The sequence below is a fragment of the Bison bison genome, unplaced genomic scaffold (assembly GCF_000754665.1).
Source record: "Bison bison bison isolate TAMUID 2011002044 unplaced genomic scaffold, Bison_UMD1.0 scf7180017864383, whole genome shotgun sequence".
Lineage (NCBI taxonomy): Eukaryota > Metazoa > Chordata > Mammalia > Artiodactyla > Bovidae > Bison > Bison bison.
The window spans coordinates 5,241,037-5,260,968 of NW_011494955.1; the positions used below are offsets into that span (position 1 = coordinate 5,241,037).

Here is a 19,932-nt window from a genome sequence, read left to right on the forward strand (position 1 = left end):
AACTTCACTTTCACTTTTCACTTTCATGCATTAGAAAAGGAAATGGCAACCCACTCCAGTATTCTTGCCTGGAGAATCCCAGGGACGGGGGAGCCTGATGGGCTGCTGTCTATGGGGTCGCACAGAGTCGGACATGACTGAAGCGATTTAGCAGCAGCAGCAGCAGTGGAAGAAACCAGCTAATGCCAAAATATAGGATTAATTAATTTGGGGATTGCTGTTTAAAATTCAACAATGATCTCAGAAAACTGGGGTATATTTGATTAACCTCTGTGCAGAAGAATTGTAAGACTTTGAAGGCTGTGACTGTGCAGTTTCTGTGACGTGGGAAATTGAGACTCAAAGAGCATTCCGAAGACATAGCAAGGACCACTGACCTGGGATAGGGAGACTGTCTTGATCTCCCTGTTCTGCAGAACTTTATCCCAGGGAGACATCTCTAAGCAAAGTATTGATGTCTCTTTCCATAGTTCTGGCAGGATTTGTATGGTTTGCAAATATGTCCGTATTTGTTCCAAAGCCTATTCATGCACTCCAGAGGTGGTGATAGGTGATTCAGAGTCCCGTTAATTATGGAGTATTCAGATGTCCAGGACACAATTTAGACTCTTCTGCCGGGCTTGATCATTTCAATTGCCTTATCCTTCTCCTCTCCCCATCATTTTCTTATTAGAGCCATGAATGAGATACAGATAATCTTGAATTTGCCATGTTTTGAAAAAATATCCTTTCTAGAGCAAGGAATTACGTCTATGGAAACCCTGAGAATTCTAACCACTTTATTGAATGGAGTCGTACAGATAGCTTCCAATGACTATAGGAGAGCTATTAGGTCAAGGCTACTCAGATTGCTCCATCATTAGTTTGCTTCCTTTTTTTGAAGTTACTATGATAAATTCTGTTTGATAGAAAAGAGAAATGTTATGTTGTTTAGAGAAGAAATTTCCTTATATTTCCTTACATAATTTCCTTTTCCTTACATAATTTCATCTTTTTTGTGTGTTGCCAGGTTTTTGTTTATCCTATTGGGTCCAGTAGGGAAAGGTCAGCAGTATCATGAGATTGGCAGATCCATGGCCACCATCATGACAGATGAGGTATGCACACCACTTCTGCTTTTCATGTGTTCATCTCATAAATATTTATTGAGTGTTTACTCTGTGCCAGGCATTGTGCTAGTTGTTGGGGGTATAATAATTATTGTTGAGAAGCAATGCAGGTCATGTTTTTGAGGATCAAGGCCTCTTGGATTTTTCTTCCTCTGTCATCTCTCCCTTTTGGAATAATCAAGGATGCAGAGAAATCTTTTTCTGGGAAAACTATTGCCAAGTAGGATACCAAGTGGGAAAGATATTAAGGCTGACTTAACTTTCTAGAGAAAATAGTTAACGAAGTATACCCAAGCTATTTACATAAAGAAACCTCACTCCCATTTCACGTAAATGAGCTGTAAATGAGACCAGCTTGTCAGGGGGATGCTCTTGGGCATTGTCATGTGAATGTGCTAGGGTTACTAGACATTTTGGCTGCCCCTGCTGCATCCCTGGTGAGGACTGTGCTGCTCAGGTTAGTTGCAGAGTAGGGCCTTGAAAAGACATATGTCTTAGAGGCAAAGGGAGATGGGGCTGTGTTTTATCAGCTGTCTTTGGTTGGAAGACATATTTCATGGAGGACCTTTATTAGTAATTCCATCCGTTTTTTCTACCCATCATGATCAGGAAAATTCCTCATGCATCTTGGCTTTTGTTCCATTCTTTGAGGAGATAACAGAATTACAAAACTTTAGAGTCATGTCTTATCTCTTTCTACACTAATAGACATATATTTAGTTTTTTTTGACTCATCTTTAGATTCATTTTTAAAACTCTTTTATCCCTGTACTTCAAGTGCTAAACTTATCTACATTTCAGAGCCCCTAGACAAAGATAAAAACCAAGAGGTTTTATCCATCTTTTACCATATCCATTGGTTATTGTTTAAGTCAAGTGACTTTCAGCTTTCCTGAGGATTTTTTCTTCTCTTAGATTTTTCATGATGTGGCTTATAAGGCAAAAGAACGAGATGACCTCCTGGCAGGGATTGATGAGTTCCTAGACCAGGTGACGGTGCTTCCTCCAGGGGAGTGGGACCCCTCCATTCGAATTGAGCCACCCAAAAATGTCCCTTCCCAGGTAATGTATGCACATGAGCCAGTGGTGGCTTAGTGTCACTTACTGAGGGCCCACCATGGACACAGCAAAGACCATGTTGGTGTATGCTAAATAAACTGAGATGTGGTTTTATTGCAGGGTGCCTAGAATGTCAGAAGAGTAATAAAATATGAATATGCAGTAACATCGATTGGCCAGGATTACCCTGGGATGAATTTTAAGCCAACTTTTGGAGGATTGGTGTGAAATGGCAGAGAGGAGAGGAGGGGGCATTTCTTGGGAGTCTATTAAGAATGAAGCCACTAAATGAGAAGAGCTCAGTGCATAGAGCGGAGAAGGCAATGGCACCCCACTCCAGTACCCTTGCCTGGAAAATCCCATGGATGGAGGAGCCTGGTAGGCTGCAGTCCATGGGGTCGTTAAGAGTCGGACACGACTGAGTGACTTCACTTTCACTTTTCACTTTCCTGCATTGGAGAAGGAAATGGCAACCCACTCCAGTGTTCTTGCCTGGAGAATCCCAGGGATGGGGGAGCCTGGTGGGCTGCCATCTATGGGGTCGCACAGAGTCGGACACGACTGAAGTGGCTTAGCAGCTGCAGCAGCAGTGCATAGGGAGTGCAAATGGAGTTCCCCATACTTTTTTTTTGAGAGGTTAAAGATGGAAGAAAACTTCTACAGTACACTGGTCCCTGGGCCAGGTGTTTTACATATGCTAATTAAATCTCTCAGCAACATCTCCAAGTAGGTGTTGTTATTTTTTATTTAACAAATGAGGAATAAAAGTACTATCTTCAAGACAGATTTGCGACTTGAACTCAGGTCATATCTGATGCCAAAGCCTTCACGTTTCTGTTTCTGGACAAGACAGAGGAGTCAGGTACCAGTGGAGAGGAAGAGAAATTATTTGTTGTCTTTTGTGTTTTTCAGAAAAGTCAATAAACTGTCCCAAATCAGTAAATGCATCTGAAAGCTATAAGAAACACTTGGGTATTTTGGGGGCTGCTTTGGGATTCTCTCATGCTATCCTGACCCCCGACATCTCCCACCCTCCCACCCCGCCTACCTCCACCATAGCAGGAAAGACAGAATAGGTGGTTGACTTTGCTAATGTGTGGTCCTCTGTTAAAAGGAGAAAAGGAAAATGCCTGGAGTTCCAAATGGGAACGTTTGCCACATAGAACCGGAGCCACATGGGGGCCACAGCGGGCCAGAGCTTCAGCGCACTGGGCGGTAAGTTCTGGAATATTTCACAGCTAATACTGCTTACTGGACAGAAACTGTATAAAGAAATGAGTCATCTTTGCTTTCAGCCTTCTTCTCTATAATATCTTTATTGGCTGGAAATTGGACCACTGACAATAAGTATTACAATTCTATTGAATACTATATCATTCATTCAAGTTCTCAAACCACCTACCATGTTCTGTCTCACCTCCTATCCTTCCCACACAGTGTTCCCCCTGATTTGAACATTCCTCCACCTCTTCATTTCCAGGCTAACTGCTTCTTGTCCTTTGATTCAGCTTAGGCGTCCCTTTGGAGAGTCTTCCAAGACACTCTTTAGAGGAGGTTAGGTTATTCCTGCTGTGTGATATCACAGCTTGGAGCCCTGTCCCCTGCCCAGCTACTACCCTCAGCCCAGTCCCCTGTTATAGCCCTGGTCATCTTTTATTATTATTTCTTGATTTGATGTCTTTCCTGCCAGAAGGGTTTGCTCCCTAAGGGCGGGGACCCCATTATATTCCTAACACCCAGTTCAGTGCCCTGCATAGAGTGGATACCTAATTATTATCTGACGAATGACTATTAGAATGATGACTGTTCTTTAGCACGAGTGGACATGGCATGCGTAAATATTAAATGGTTATTTTAAGTTAAGACATGGATAAATATTAAATGGTTATTTTAAGTTGAGAAACCCCTTGGGGTAGGGAAATAAGTACTATTTTAGGTGTGTCTGAGAATAGGCAACTTACTCTTCTGGGCCCAGATTTTAAGGAAAGATGTCCAATGAGGAGGTTCTCTGTGGTAGATGAGGAAAGAGGGTCCCCAGGCTGGGAAATTTTATATTCCAGGTAGGAAGGTAGTAAAAGAGAATGAGATTTGGGGTTGGAGTGGCATCCAGAGGTGTCCCCCACATTGTGGGAGAAGGCTGGGACTATGGTTCTGGCATTATGAGTTGTGCTTGTGTCTAAGAGGGTCTACTGGGCCTTCTCTAGGGCCTTCACCTATTTTTTCCTTCCTTCCTTGAATTTGCTTTCCTTATTTATTTATCTTCAGTACTCTATCCAATGGAAGCCCAACATTTGTTTCTTTTTTTGAATTGCTGAGAGTGTTGATTTTTCCACTCTTGGAAATTCAGGGACAGAAAGGAGAGGAGACAAGAAGCCAACAGAATAGCATTTAACTAGCAGTATTGATAGGGAGAATTCATCCTGGCTGGAGGAATGTATTTGAGGGCGGAAGGATAACTGGGCTCTGGGAGGGATTACTGGAGAAAAGGAGGAGCCCTTTGATGGAAGGGATCGCTGAAAAGAGGGATCAAGTTCCAGGAGTAAAGTTCATATTTTCTTTAAAGTTGGAGGAGGTCTGAGTTGTGGCGGAGGAGTCCTGGTATTGAGAAGCATTTCAAAGGATACATTTGTCTTTAGAATAGTTTCCAGGATTGAGACTATCTTAAAGGAGGTGGTGCTTTTTTAAGGGGAAGAGTCTTGGGTATGGATTTGATAGAATTTCAAAGCTATGATTTATCCTTTTGAATACAAAGGGTATTCACAACTCAGGACTGAGAGTTTGAAAGTAGTAGAAATGAGACCAACAACTTTCCTTGAAACACATGATCTTTGCAGAGGTGAGAGCTCAGCTTTCTTTTGGTTTCAAAAAGAGAATAAACTAGAGTCCCATGCTTTTTTAGAGGAGGGTCACTTACAATCAATTCCACATGGGGGTTTGGGAGCCCATTAGATTGGATCTATATCTAGACCTGATACAGAGTCTGGGAAATGGTGCCTGACATCCCCAAAGAAAAACCCATATAGCCAGGACCATCACACACTTAATTACCAGCCCCCAGTACCTTTACTCACAAGTTCAAATGGGGCTTGAGGACATTCTTCCATAATGCTGAGTGAGGAACTGCTGGAATTGACAAAGCTGAAAGGAAGGGTCATTGAAACTCAGAGCCTCACTCTATTTGGTGTGCCTCTTTCTGAGTTCCAGAAGTTTCCCTCAGAGCCCTTAGGAAAAGACCTCAAGACACATAACTTTCTTCTTGTAGCTTTTTCAGCTCGTATCGGGGATCACAGTTCACAGTTCATGCCAACTCTGGCTCCTTTCCCAGTCTCAAAGTATGTAGGGGTGAATATGAACCTTCCTCTACAGATGGACATCCTGGAGTTTTCTGGACCTTCCTGGACTTCACAGACTAAAACTATATCAAGCTGAACTCTGTATTCTTTGTACCTTGAGCTGTGTTTCTTTGAGGTGGTGCACAACCTGGGGATGCCATCCTAGTTGGATGGAGAGGTACTTAAGATATGGTAGTATAGGCTCTGAGAAGGTGGGAGAGGAGGCAGAGTTGAGAACAGTCTGAGTTGTGTGTGATCTGACCTCCCAAGCCAGGGCCAAGACAGTGTCTTGGGCCTCCCTGATGTTGACGATAGGTCATGACGCCGAGGCATTCCCATGCAGAGCGAAGAGCAAAGTCTGACTTGAGTTCCTAGGCCAGAAGCTTCACAGCACCGAGGATGCTCTGCTGAGGGGTTTTCCCAAGTACATCGGTATACCTCGTTGGAGAAGCCATTGGGGAAGGGTTGATGAAGAAAAGAATTGGGGGTTACTATCTTGATGATCCAAGCCCCACTTGAAATAGGTTTCTTCCCAGGCACAGCAGAAAATTGGATGGCTGGCCTGTCCCTAAAACCTTGCTGGCCTGTCCCTAAAACCCTCCCCAGAGGGCTTCCTAATTAGTGCTCTAGAGCCTAGTGGCGCTCCCCACAGGTAAGTCCTTTCTGGCTTCAAGCTTAAATTTGTGTCCCTGTGTGCCTCCTGCTGCCCCAAACTTGAACATCAAGGATAGTATTGAAAGGGAAAGGAAGTCTCAAATATGTGAAGGAAAGCATCCATGTGTGATTATTGTCTGTGCCAGATAACTCGATTAGGGTCTGTATGAGTGGGGAATGAGGCAGATTCCAAAACAGGATTTGAAATCACTTTAATTTATGTTATACCATCAATAGGAGCCTCAGATCTTTTCTCTCCCCTTTCAATCACTGCTAGGCAGACAGATGTCCTTCCTTTCTATGGCTTCTTATAAATCCATTTCACATAAATCTTTTGCCTGTTACTCATAGACACTCCTCCTGAATAATGAGCCTCGCGCATCCAGGAGAACCAATCATGGCAGCATTATAGGGTGAGGCTCACCGCTGCAGAAGGTTATTCTCCCAGAATAATACCCTTCAGAGGAAGGTCTTTGGTGTTTGGGAGGTAATGCTATGTTGGCTAAGGACCTGGAAAATCTTGAATGTTACCCCGGATTAATTGCGGCTGCTCATAAGGTCCTTGAGGGGCTATCTCCTCAGAGGGAAAGCAAGACCAAGTGACATTTTATTACAAACTGTAACCTGGGTCCCAGACCCTGAGGTGGAACTCCCATGCTCTCGGTTAGACCCTGTAGATAGCTCCTTACCTCAGCGAGGCCGGCCAGACAGGCTAAAGCCGAAGCAGGTCACAAGGCTGACTTTGCCTCTCTCCTCTAAGCGCAGGCCCAGACTGTGATGTTACTGCTGTAGGTTGAGGAAGAGTAAATCCCAACTGGGCCCTGCAAACCAGAAGAGCAAGCGGGTCAGATAAAAGAGTGTGTGCCCTGTGTCCATCTGCGTACCCATTTGACCTGGCTAGATGAGAGAGGGAGCTTTTATTTTGCTTTAAATTGGAGTGTAATTGCTTTACAATGTTGCGTTAGTTTCTGTTGTACAGCACCTATGAATCAGCTACATGTATTCCCTCCCTTTTGAGCCTCCCTCACCACCGCCCCCCCCCCCGCCCCACTACCATTCTACCCTTCTAGGTCATCACAGAGCACCAAACTAAGCTCCCTGTGCTATACAGTAGCTTCCCACTAGCTGTCTGTTTTACACACGGTAGTAGGTATATGTCAAAGCTACTCTCTCAGTTCATCCCACGAGAGAGGGAGCTTTTGAATGGAGAAGGAGAGCTGGCTTGGCTTTCTCCTCTGGCATACAGATCCCAGGCCTCACAGGACACCTCTAGGCTCCTGAGCACAGAGAAAGAAAGAGCTAGCTAAGCCTCCTTTCATGAGAGAGTAGATTGGTGTCTTTTAGTTTTTAGTATAGAACATTTCAAACATAAACAAGAAGAGAGGACACTGTAATGAACCCCCATGTGCCCATCAGTAGTTACCAACATTTTGCCAATCTTGTTTTATCTATTTCTTCACTACTTGTTTTATTTTTATGTTTTCTAGATTATTCTAAGCCAAATCACCAGTTACATGTCATTTCACCTGTAACTACTTGAGCAGGTATCTCTGTTTGATAAGGACATTTTAAAAAACAGGAACGAAATCTAATAAAATTAACAATAATTCTTTACATTGTCTCATGCTTAGTCCATATTCACCTTTCTGTGATATTCTTGGCAACATCCTTTTAAGGTTTGTTTGACACAGGATCCAGTGGAGGTTTGCAATGCATTATTATGTTCTCATTCTGTAACAGGCCTCCTCCTCTTTTTTTTTTCCCTATGCCATTCATGTGTAGAAGAAAGTAGGTAATTTGCCCTGTAGAATGCTGAATGACTCTCTTCAATGACTCCACTCTTTAAAAATTGCCCCTGTCTGGACATACTCCTCCTTCTTGGTGTAGGACATCTCCCTCTTGATCTTTCTCATACCTGGGAAGTGGAGAGGGATCTTGAAGTCCTGCCACCAAGTCCTCTTGATTCTGCCTCCTAATTGGCACCCGATTCTCTTTCCAACCCACGGCCTCCAGCCTTGCCCCATGTTCCATTCATGACACTCTCACCGGAGTGATCCTTTCAGAATGCCTGCTTACTTATGCTGCTTCCCTGTTTAAAGTCCTTCACTGCTTGACACACTGTTGGGATAACTTTCTGATTCCTTTTTATAAGGCCCTTTTGTGACTTAGCTTTTCCAACATCTCTAGCCTTGTCTATTGATATTACCCCTCACATTGCCTTATCCAGTCATAACTCTTTCAGCACCTTGAACGTGCCAAGCGCTCTCACCTCTAGGCGTCATCCACGCCAGCCCCTCTGCCTCATCTGGTGCTCCTGGTCCATTCTCGAGTCCCAGCTGAAACGCCCTTCCTGTTCTTTGCGGCCATGGCACCCTCACAACACTGTCTGTCCTCTGTGCCAGACTGTTCACCCTAGAGAGAGAGGGCTGTGTTTGCCTTGCTACTGTTGCGTCTCCAGCACCTGGCACAGTGCTTGGCATGAAGTATCTGTTACTACTTGGCAACTGCATGAATGATTATGCTGATTTCTCAAGTAAGGTGGGTAGTTCAGAGTAAGAATATACATGTGATAGGGGCTTTTTATCTAGAAAACATATAATAAAACTAACAGTTTTAATACCATGATAGTTTTGTTCATTGCTTCCTAACAGCTCAGAATTTGAAGTTTGAAGCTAATACTTCATTTCACGTTAAATTTTGGAAACTTTTTATTGAATGGGTGTTATGCATAGCAAATTAATTATTTTTATGCTTGGAATAATCATCCAAATTCATGCCTTTGATTGCAAATAGAATCCATGTTGGAACATGGCCAGAATCCATGCTGCCCCCAGAGAGATCTCTTGTGCTTGGGGTCAAATTGAAGCCAAATATTAACTTCCATACAGAGCGCATTTGAAGTGCTTTGGAATGTGCTCTGTTGACTTGCTTTAGTGGGAGAAGGACTGCATTAGACACCTGACTGCTGTGTTTCTGCAGGCTTTTTGGGGGCTTGGTTCTGGACATCAAGCGGAAGGCCCCCTGGTACTGGAGCGACTACCGGGATGCCCTCAGCTTACAGTGTTTGGCCTCCTTTCTGTTCCTGTACTGTGCCTGCATGTCACCTGTCATCACTTTTGGGGGATTGCTTGGAGAAGCCACCGAGGGGCGCATAGTAAGAACTTTGCCACTTCTAATGGTCCCAAATGAGAGTGAAAATATGAAGGCAGCCAAGTCTTCTGGGAGGAAAATTCCCTGGGCGTGGACTGAAGAGATTGGTTTCTTCCTGCTGAATTACATAGTCTTCTGACTTCATGCCAACGAGCAACACCGCTCTCCCTTTAGAACAGACCCTCTTCTGCCTGCATATCAATTTAGATAGCTGATTGCCCTGTTGTATTGCGTGTTGCTCCAAGGATAGAAAATTATATATTGATGTCATCTGAAAATAAGATTTAAGGTGACTCTGTATGACAACCCATAATGTGAATGGTATCATTGTGTTTTCTATGTATATTTATAAATAATTAATTGAGTTGTGCATAGTAGACTTGTTAAGGAGTCGTATGTAGATAGATTTGGGGACCTAAATTATTGAAGCAGTATCCATTTACAAGAGGATTAGACTATGTACACATCGCTCTTGCTGAGACAAAATACAAACAAGTGGCTTGCCAGGTGCATTGGAGAGCTAAGTTAGGAATATATGTAAGCCTGTGTCACTCACTTCAGATGGGCTGTGGGCTCAGTGTGATTTTTTTCCCTCTGTAGAGTGCGATTGAATCTTTGTTTGGAGCCTCCATGACTGGGATCGCCTATTCCTTGTTTGCCGGCCAGGCTCTCACCATCCTGGGAAGCACTGGGCCAGTGCTTGTGTTTGAAAAGATTTTGTTCAAATTCTGCAAGTAAGATATTTGGTTTTCTGAAAACTCTATCTGGATGTGTTAGTTTGCTACTAGGTTTGAATGTTAGGGTCCTACTAGAGTGTAAGCAGGCAAAAGCATGCTGTGGTCTGCCACCCTGCCTCCAGGTAGGACCAGACCTAAAATAGCAGATCTCCTGGCCCTAAGAGCTTTGTCAGTGTCCCTCAACTTTTGACTTTTTTGACTTTTTATCTTTAAAAGCACTTTCCCTAGCTAATCCAAACTCCTAATGAAAGTTTCCTAATGAAAACTCAATTTCCATTTCTAGTCAATTTTTCTTTTTAAAAAATTTAATTTTTTAATTGTATGGATTTTTTAAAATTTTAAATTGGAGTGTAGTAGAATTACAATATTGTGTTACAGTTGTAAGCAAAGTGATTCAGTTATACATATACCTATATTCATTCTTTTTCAGTTTCTTTTCTTATATAGGTTATCATGGAATATTGAGTAGAGTTCCCTGTACTATATAGTAGATCCTCGTTGGTTATCTGCTTTATATATATATATAGTAATGTGTGTATGTTCACCCCAAACTCCTGATTTATCTCTCCCTCTTCATTATTCCCCTTAGGTAGCCGTAAGTTTGCTTTTGACATCTCTAAGTCTGTTCCAGTCAATTTTTAATGAGTTAATGCTCCCCCTTTATATCCTGATTGTTGGTGGGGAGTCAACATGTGCTTGTTTTCCTGTAAATCCTTCTTGCATTGTGTATGAGAAGTAGGAGCGCATGGAGTGCGGCCAGCCCTTCCCCCTTAGCTGCAGGGAGAGGACCTTAACCCTGTCGGGCAGGGTGGAGAAGTGGGCCGTGGGCAGTTTGCTCCTCCTCCGCTGTCCCTGTGCTTGCTGTGGGAAATACTGCCTGTGAAGCAGATCTTTGTTACAACGGTCCCAGGACAGCCTTCAGGAGTAAAGTGCTGTCTGAATTAGGGACAAATTAGCTTGCAGTACTGGAACTGACAGTAGCAGATGAATTAACCACATTTCTGACCCTTGCCTGTAATGCAGGGGGTCAGAATGTAACGCCATTCACCCATTCACTGACTTTTGATGAACTTTGGTCTTGTTTCAGAGACTACGCTCTCTCATACCTCTCCCTGCGAGCTTGTATTGGACTGTGGACTGCCTTCCTGTGTATTGTCCTTGTGGCAACTGATGCCAGTTCCCTTGTCTGCTACATTACTCGCTTCACTGAAGAAGCGTTTGCCTCCCTGATTTGCATTATTTTCATCTATGAAGCAATAGAAAAGCTGATTCACCTGGCAGAGACCTACCCCATCCACATGCATAGCCAGCTGGACCACCTTAGCCTGTATTAGTGAGTATGCTTCTGCTTCTTTTATTTTTAAAAAAATAAAGTGAAGGGCCTGAGTATAATGGCTGAGACGGCATGCCATGCGGTGCTTGTAGCTTCTGTTAAGGAAGTGTGTTGGCTCTCTGGGAAACAGAGCTTTGTCTGCCAGAGGAGAACAGTCAAAAGTGATGATGGGGGAACCTCCCTGGTGGACCATTGGTAAAAACTCCACCTTCCAAAGCTCAGGGTGTGGGTTCACTCCCTGGCCAGGGACCTAAGATCCCACATGCCTCACAGCCAAAAATCTAAAACATAAAAGAGAAGAATATTGTAATAAATTCAACAAAGACTTTAAAAATTGCCCACATAAAGATTTTTTAAGATAATGATGCGGAAGATAGATTAAGAGTAAGAATCAGAGAGGACTTGAGAAATGCTTTCCAGAGTATGTCTTTTGGGTCCAGGCATTGAGACAAAAATAGACTGCAATACAATATTGTAAAGTAATTAGCCTCTAATTAAAATAAATAATTTAAATTTAAAAAAAAAAAGGACTGCAAGTGTAGCAAGGAGAATTCAAGTGGGTTGTTGGGAAGAACTTCTTTTTGCAAAAACTTGTGAGGCTTTGGACCACATCACATTCTCTGAGGGTATATATAGGCTACTCTTAGGAATCATTAGGTAGAAAATATTAATAATTCCTTATAGATCCATAGGTCTCTTACTCTGTATCCAGAAGGTCTAGAAATCTACTTTGTTGTTCAGTTGCCAAGTTGTGTCCAACTCTGCAGCCCCATGGACTGCAGCATGCCAGGCTCCCATGTCCTCCACTATCTCCCACAATTTGCTCAAATTCATGTCCACTGAGGCAGTGATGCTACCTAACAATCTCATCCTCTGTTGCACCTTCTCCTCCTGCCTTCAGTGTTTCTGAACATCAAGGCTTTTTCCAATGAGTCAGCTCTTCGCATCAGATGGCCAAAATATTGGAGCTTCAATATCAGCATCAGTCCTTCTAATGAATATTCAGGATTGATTTCCTTTAGGATTGACTGGTTTCATCTCCTTACTGTCCAAGGGACTCTTAAGAGTCTTCTCCAGCACCACAATTTGAAAGCATCAATTCTTCAGTGCTCAGTCTTCTTTAAGGTCCAACTCTCATGTCTGTACATGACTACTGGAAAAACCATAACTTTGACTATATGGACCTTTGTCAGCAAAATGGTGTCTTTGCTTTTTAATATACTGTCTAGGTTTGTCATAGCTTTCCTTCCAAGGAGCAAGCATCTTTTTAATTTCATGGCTGCAGTCACCATCTGCAGTGATCTTGGAACCCAAGAATATAAAGTCTGTCACTGCTTCCACTTTTTCCCTATTTGCCATGAAATGGTGGGACTGGATCTTCTTCTTTTTTTTTTTTTGGATCTTCATTTTTTGAATGTTGAGTTTTAAGCCAGCTTTTTTACTTTCATCAAGAAGCTCTTTAGTTCCTCTTCACTTTTTGCCATTAGAGTGGTATTGTATGCATATATGAGGTTGTTAATATTTCTCCTGGCAGTCTTGATTCCAGCTTATGATTCATCCAGCCCAGCATTTTGCATGATGTACTCTGCATAGAAGTTAAATAAGCAGGGTCACATATAGCCTTGATGTATTCCTTTCCCAACTGGGAACCAGTTAGTTGTTCCATGTAAGGTTCTAACTGTTGCTTCTTGACTCACAGTTTACTCAGGAGACAGGTAAGGTGATCTGCTATTCCCATCTTTTCAAGAATTTTCCACAGTTTGTCGTGATCCACATAGTCAAGGGCTTTCACATAGTCAGTGAAGCAAGTAGATGCTTTTCTGGAATTCCTTTGCTTTCTCCACAGTTCAGTAAACGTTGGCAGTTTGATCTCTGGTTCCTCTGCCATTTCTAAACCCAGTTTGTACATCTGGAAGTTCTCAGTTCATGTACTGTTGAAGCCTAACTTGAAGGATTTTTGAGCATAACTTTACTAACTTGCAAAATGAGGGCAATTGTCCAGTAGTTTGAACTGGACACTTTCTTTGGCACTGCCCTTCTTTGGGACTGGGATTAAAACTGACCTTTTCCAGTCCTGTGGCCACTGCTGGGTTTTCCAAATTTCCTGACATATTGAGTGCAGTACTTTAACAGCATCATCTTTTAGGATTTGAAATAACTCAACTGGAGTTTCATCACTCTACTAGCTTTCTTTGTAGTAATGCTTCCTAAGGCCCACTTGACTTTACACTCCAGGATATCTGGCTCTACGTGGTACCCACACCATCGTTGTTAATCCTGGTCATTAAGACCTTTTTTTTTTTTATATATAGTTCTGTGTTTTCTTGCCACCTCTTCTTAATCTTTTTTGCTTCTGTTAGGTCCTTACTTTTTCTGTCCATTATCATGCACATCCTTGCATGAAATATTCCCTTGGTATCTCCAGTTTTCTTGAAGAGATCTCTAGTCTTTCCACTCTATTATTTTCCTCTCTTTTTTTTGCACTGTTTAAGAAGGCTTCTTATCTCTCCTTGCTATTCTCTGGAATTCTGCATTCAGTTGGATATATCATTCCCTTTCTCCCTTGCTTTTTCCTTCTCTTCTTTCCTCAGCTATTTGTAAAGCCTCCTCATACAACCACTTTGCCTTCTTGCATTCCTCTTTAGGGTGCTTTTGGTCACTGCCTCCTGTACAGTGTTACGAACCTCTGTCCTTGGTTCTTCAGGCACTCTGTCTACCGGATCTAACCCCTTGAATCTATTTATCACCTCCATTGTATAATCATAAGGGATTTGATTCAGATCATACCTGAATGGCCTAGTATTTTTCCCTACTTTATTCAATATAAGACTGAATTTTACAATAAGAAGCTAATGATCTGAGCCACATTCAGCTCCAGGTCTTGTTTTTACTGACTGTATAGAGCTTCTCCATCTTTTGCTGCAAAGAGTATAATCATTCTGATTTCGGTATTGACCATCTGGTGGTGTCCATGTGTTAAGTCACCTCTTGTGTTGTTGGAAAGAGAGTGTTTGCTATGTCCAGTGTGTTCTCTTGACATAACGCTATTAGCCTTCACCCTGTTTCATTTTGTACTCCAAGGCCAAACTTGCCTGTAACTCCAGGTATCTCTTGACTTTCTCATTTGTATTCCAATCCCCTATGATGAAATGGACACTCCAGTATTCTTGCCACGAGAACCCCCAAAAGACATGACACTGGAAATGAGCTCCCCCAGGTCAGAAGGTGTCCAATATGCTACTGGAGAAGAGTGGATGGCATTTACTAATAACTCCAGACAGAATGATGTAGCTGGGGCAAAGCAAAAAACAACACTCAGTTGTGGATATGTCTGATGGTGACTGCCTGAGCAGAAGGCGCACTGTGTGGGGATGCCTGCCAGCCAGCCTCGATACGCTTTTCTAGATTCTAAGTATCCCTTTATTCACAAAAAATAACTCCTTAAACATGTATTAGAATTTACAATTATTTTATTACAAAATAATCACCATCATGGAATATAATCTTTGAAACCTAGTGGATTTCTGATTGGCATTGGAGGAAGGTTCATTCTTTGACCTTTCTTAATCATTCATTTATTCATTTAACAAATATTCTTTGAGCACCTACTATGTGCCCAGCACTGTTTAGACCCTGGAAACATAGCAGTGAACATGACAGACAAAAGTTCTACCGTCATGAGTTTATGTCCAAGTGGGAGAAGACAGGCAAAAGCGACCAGCTCTGGATTGTGTAGACTTTGGATTTGGATACTGAAATTCTTTGTTAATAAAGCTCAAGACAGTATTTTCTTTAAAAACGAATTTTATTTCTTTTTGGCTGTCTGGGTCTTCGTTGCTGCTAGGGCTTTCTCCAGTTGCGGAGGCCTGGGGTTACTCTCGATGTGGCGTGCAGGCTTCCCGGTGTGGCGGCTTCTCTTGCGGAGCACAGGCTCCAGTCCGAGCGGGCTTCAGTAGCTGCGGCACACAAGCTCGGTATTGTGGTTCCTGGGCTCTGGAGCACAAGGTCGATAGTTGTGGTGCGCAGGCTTGGTTCCGCCACGGCATGTGGGATCTTCCGGGATGAGGGACTGAACCAGTGTCTCCTACATTGGCAGGCAATTCTTTACCACTGAGTCACCAGGGAAGTGCCAAGATGGTATTTTTTTTTAACATTTCAGTTGCATTCCATTGTTGATTCATATTGCAGGCAGATTCTTTACATCTGAACCACCAGGGAAGCCTGTTATAAAGTTAGAACTCCCCAATTCTTTAAGTGATTTTATGCTAATAGGTGTGTAACTGATTTTTTAAATAGAGTTAATTTTTTGAGAGCAAATTTTAGGATAACAGCAGAATTGAGCACAAAGTACAGACAGTTCTCGTATACCTCCTGGCCCCCACCATGCAGTCCCCCCACTATCAGCATCTATCACCAGAGTGACATGTTTGTTGCAGTCAGTGACACATCATGATTACCCATAATCCAGAGTTTACATTAGGGTTCACTCTTGGAATTGACACACGTATAGTGACATATCTGCCATTATAGCATCCTACTGAATAGTTTCTCTGCCCTAAAAATCCTCTGTGCCCAGCCTGTTCATCCCTCCCCCTCACCCCAACCTCTGGCAACCACTGATCTTCTTACTCCATAGTTTTGCCTTTCCTACTGTGTCATATAGTTGTAATCATACAGTGCATAGGCTTTTCAGATTGGCTTAATTCACTTCATAATATGTGCTTAAATTTCTTCTTTGTCTTCTCATGGCTTGGTAGCTCATTTCATTGTAGCACCGAATAATAGTCCATTGTCTAGATGTACCACCATACATACATTCACCTACTGAAGAACACTTTTGTTGTTTCCAAGTTTGGAACTGATTTTTTTTTAATACATAAGTATAGTATTTTATGCTTTCTCTGTTTTTGTTTTGTTGATTTTCTTCTATTGTTATTACCTATTGAGATCTTTTTGAATTTTAATCCTGTTGCGCTACATCCTTAGAAGGTGTGCTTGGCAGAATCAGAGGTGAAACCAAGTTGCTGGGAATGGCCATGTCAGTTGAGTATACTAGGAGCCAGTACAGGCGTGAAGCATGCTGGGACTGGGAAGCAACATGGTGGCCAGTGGGACAGGTCTGGTCTGCTCTGGTTTGGATGCAAGATGAAGCCTGGGGAAGCCAGGGAATGACCAGGAGAGTGAATATTACCAGGGAGAATGTTGTAGTTTCCATCATGATTCCAGGAGGCTCTGACTTTAGAGCAAGAATGTGATAGGGGTTTAAGGTACAAAATATTTTGGCTTGGGGAGGCTATTGAGAGCTGAATGGGGGTATCCGGTCCTCCTTGCTATGTAGAATGTATTTTGTAGGAAGAGCCCAAGAGATAGAAACTAAGCAAGAGAACTACCACATCAGATGCCTAACTCGTCAGCACTATATCTGAAGACCCACATGCAGATTTGAGCCCAATTTTAGTAATGACTGAAAAATCAGGGTATAGTTGGATCTCAATGAATAGGACCAACCTCAAGGATCTGAAGTGGGCCAAGGAGAAAGAGCATGGGCTTTGGCCGCGCCTTTGGCCTTGTCATGGCTCAGAACATTCACTTGAATACTTGGCTACTTCTCTCAGGAATGTTTTCTTTTCCCCTCAGCTGCAGGTGCACCCTCCCAGAGAATCCGAACAATCACACTTTGCAGTACTGGAAGGACCACAACATCGTGACAACAGAAGTGCACTGGGCCAACCTGACTGTTAGTGTAAGTCTGGGCACTGCAGGCAGCTCAGACTCGCGGCCACTGGGCTTCAGGGCTCCTTCTAGATGGAAGTGGGGAGCCCTTCAGTACACTCTGGTGTTGATAGAAATCAAGCTTTTTGGTTTTGTTTTTTTAGAACACAATTCTTAACTGACTTTCCTTTCCCTTCAGAATTCTCTTGTACACAAAGGGAAAGGAAGATGACCTTGCACCTCTTTCCCACACACATCCTGCCCAGTGACCCTACACTGAGGATATGTGGGAATGAAATCAGGGAGGATCAGGGGACAGATCCAGATTTTGTGGGGGCTTGAAGAACATTCAAGTTTGGAAGTCCTCTGTAATAAAAACGGTGTAATAGCTGGGGCCATCCCAGAACCTCGTGTTTGCTCAGGACAGTTCTGATTTCTTTTACAAAAGTGTCTTAGTTAGGACCGTAAGCAGTCACCCAAAATGCAGACAAGAGCCCACAGCTGCATGGAGGGCAGGTGGAGGCTACAGGCAGCCTGCATGTCCCAGCAACCCTGGGATGACAGTGACAGTCAGGAGACAGCAGCTGTTTCCTCCCTCGTGCCTGCCTTTCATCACCCAGAATGTCTATTCCTCCAGGAGTGCCAGGAGATGCACGGAGAGTTCACAGGCTCTGCCTGTGGCCACCATGGACCCTATACTCCTGATGTGCTCTTTTGGTCCTGCATTCTCTTCTTCACCACCTTCATCCTTTCCAGCACCTTGAAGACTTTCAAGACGAGTCGCTATTTCCCAACCAGAGTAGGTAGCACACTCTTGCATTTCTTTTGCGTTAGACTTCTAATATCACAGAACCCGTTCTCAGCCTCCATGCTGCTTGGGAGTACACTGACAGGTGCAGAGCTCCAAAGACCTGATTCTGGAGGCCGTGGCCTTCTCTTCTTCCTGTGTCCAGCAGCCTCTTTCATAGATGTGTGGTGTAGGATGAGGGGTTAATACCTAAGAATTTTTGATTGAAAAGTGTCCGGTGAGTTTAAGGTGGTCGTCCTATTCAATTACATCTCATTTCCAGAATGCGGGGGTATGTCGCGAGTAGTAGCTGGAATGGCACCTGAAGACAGTGCATTTGGGTGACTGCCTGGGGTGCGTAGGGGACCCCAGAGTCTCCTCTGGGGGATGACTAGTAATAGCTAGTGAAATCACTGGGCACATTGACTGCAGCAGCCAAAACGCTTCTGCCTTGGTTTGCATGATGATTTGAAGCCTCAACTGCCTCTCCCTGACACAGATGGCACTGTTTGTTTCCTGACTGGTTTGGGCGGGGTGGAATTAGAGGCCAAGCATAGAGGGACTAAAGGTATCTTTGAGGAGGAGCTAGGATCAGGAGGAAATGGTGGTTTTCCTGTGTGTGAGGCTTTTATCAGTCAGATATGCAAAGCAGGATGTGTGAATGGGTGAGGGTCTCAGTTGATGAGACATTTTCTTTGTATACATTCAGGACAACAACATATTCTCAGATGTCAGTGAGTCTACACAGTGGTTAAGGGAAGCTGCATGGAGGGCAGGTGGAAGCTCCCGTTCTAAATAAGTTGTTGTTTCTAAATAAGTTGCCTAAATAAATAATTTCTAAATAATTTATTTGTTTGTTTCCAGTCTGGACATACAATGAACAGGTGGCAATTGTGTACTGACTACTTGCTACTTGCTCAATCAAGCCTGGCTTAAGTGAAATAGGGGATGCAAAAGAAGCTTAAAATGTCTCTGTAACAGATACACACACTACTATATATAAAATAGATAAACGAGGACCTGCTGTATAGCATAGGGAACTCTACTCAGTATCTTGTAATTAACGTATAGTGGAAAGACCCTGAAGAATAATATATATATGAAATTGAATCACTTTGTTGTACACCTGAAACACTGTAAATCAACTATACTTCAATTAAAAAATAATAAACTGTAAAACATGAATTATGCTGCGATTCATGGGGTCACAAAGAGTTGGACACGACTGAGCGACTGAACTGAACTGAACTGAAAGTTACTATATAATTTTAAAATATATATATCTGTGTCTCCTTTGCTGCTCTGCAAGTAAGATCATCAGTACCATCTTTCTAGAGTCCATCAGTTTAGTTCAGTTCAGTTCAGTCGCTCAGTTATGTCCGACTCTTTGCGACCCCATGAATCGCAGCACGCCAGGCCTCCCTGTCCATCACCAACTCCCGGAGTTCACTCAGACTCATGTCCATCAAGTCAGTGATGCCATCCAGCCATCTCATCCTCTGTCGTCCCCTTCTCCTCCTGCCCCCAATCCCTCCCAGCTTCAGAGTCTTTCCAATGAGTCAACTCTTCGCATGAGGTGGCCAAAGTACTGGAGTTTCAGCTTTAGCATCACTCCTTCCAAAGAAATCCCAGGGCTGATTTCCTTCAGAATGGACTGGTTGGATCTCCTCGCAGTCCAGGGGACTCTCAAGAGTCTTCTCCAACACCACAGTTCAAAAGCATCAATTCTTCGGCGCTCAGCCTTCTTCACAGTCCAACTCTCACATCCATACATGACCACAGGAAAATTCATAGTCTTGACTAGACGAACCTTTGTTGGCAAAATAATGTCTCTGCTTTTGAATATGCTATCTAGGTTGGTCATAACTTTCCTTTCAAGGAGTAAGCGTCTTTTAATTTCATGGCTGCAATCACCATCTGCAGTGATTTTGGAGCCCCCAAAAATAAGGTCGGACACTGTTTCCACTGTTTCCCCATCTACTTCCCATGAAGTGATGGGACTGGATGCCATGATCTTCGTTTCCTGAATGTTGAGCTTTAAGCCCACTTTTTCACTCTC

At 43.1% G+C, this 19,932-nt stretch overlaps 1 protein-coding gene across 5 annotated transcripts in view; it reads left to right on the forward strand.

Moving 5' to 3' along the window:
* Positions 1–19,932, forward strand: part of SLC4A8 (solute carrier family 4, sodium bicarbonate cotransporter, member 8) — a 107,149-nt gene that overhangs the window by 62,307 nt on the left and 24,910 nt on the right. For 3 of the 5 annotated variants that reach the window (XM_010857853.1, XM_010857852.1, XM_010857854.1), the window contains exons 9-16: positions 1,010–1,097; positions 2,025–2,171; positions 3,283–3,383; positions 9,134–9,308; positions 9,905–10,038; positions 11,129–11,374; positions 17,012–17,117; positions 17,724–17,885. In XM_010857853.1, coding sequence (XP_010856155.1) covers positions 1,010–1,097; positions 2,025–2,171; positions 3,283–3,383; positions 9,134–9,308; positions 9,905–10,038; positions 11,129–11,374; positions 17,012–17,117; positions 17,724–17,885 — 1,159 coding nt within the window. Of the gene's footprint in view, positions 1–1,009; positions 1,098–2,024; positions 2,172–3,282; positions 3,384–9,133; positions 9,309–9,904; positions 10,039–11,128; positions 11,375–17,011; positions 17,118–17,723; positions 17,890–19,932 lie in introns of all 5 variants that reach the window. The other 2 variants (XM_010857856.1, XM_010857855.1) reach the window with 2 other exon arrangements.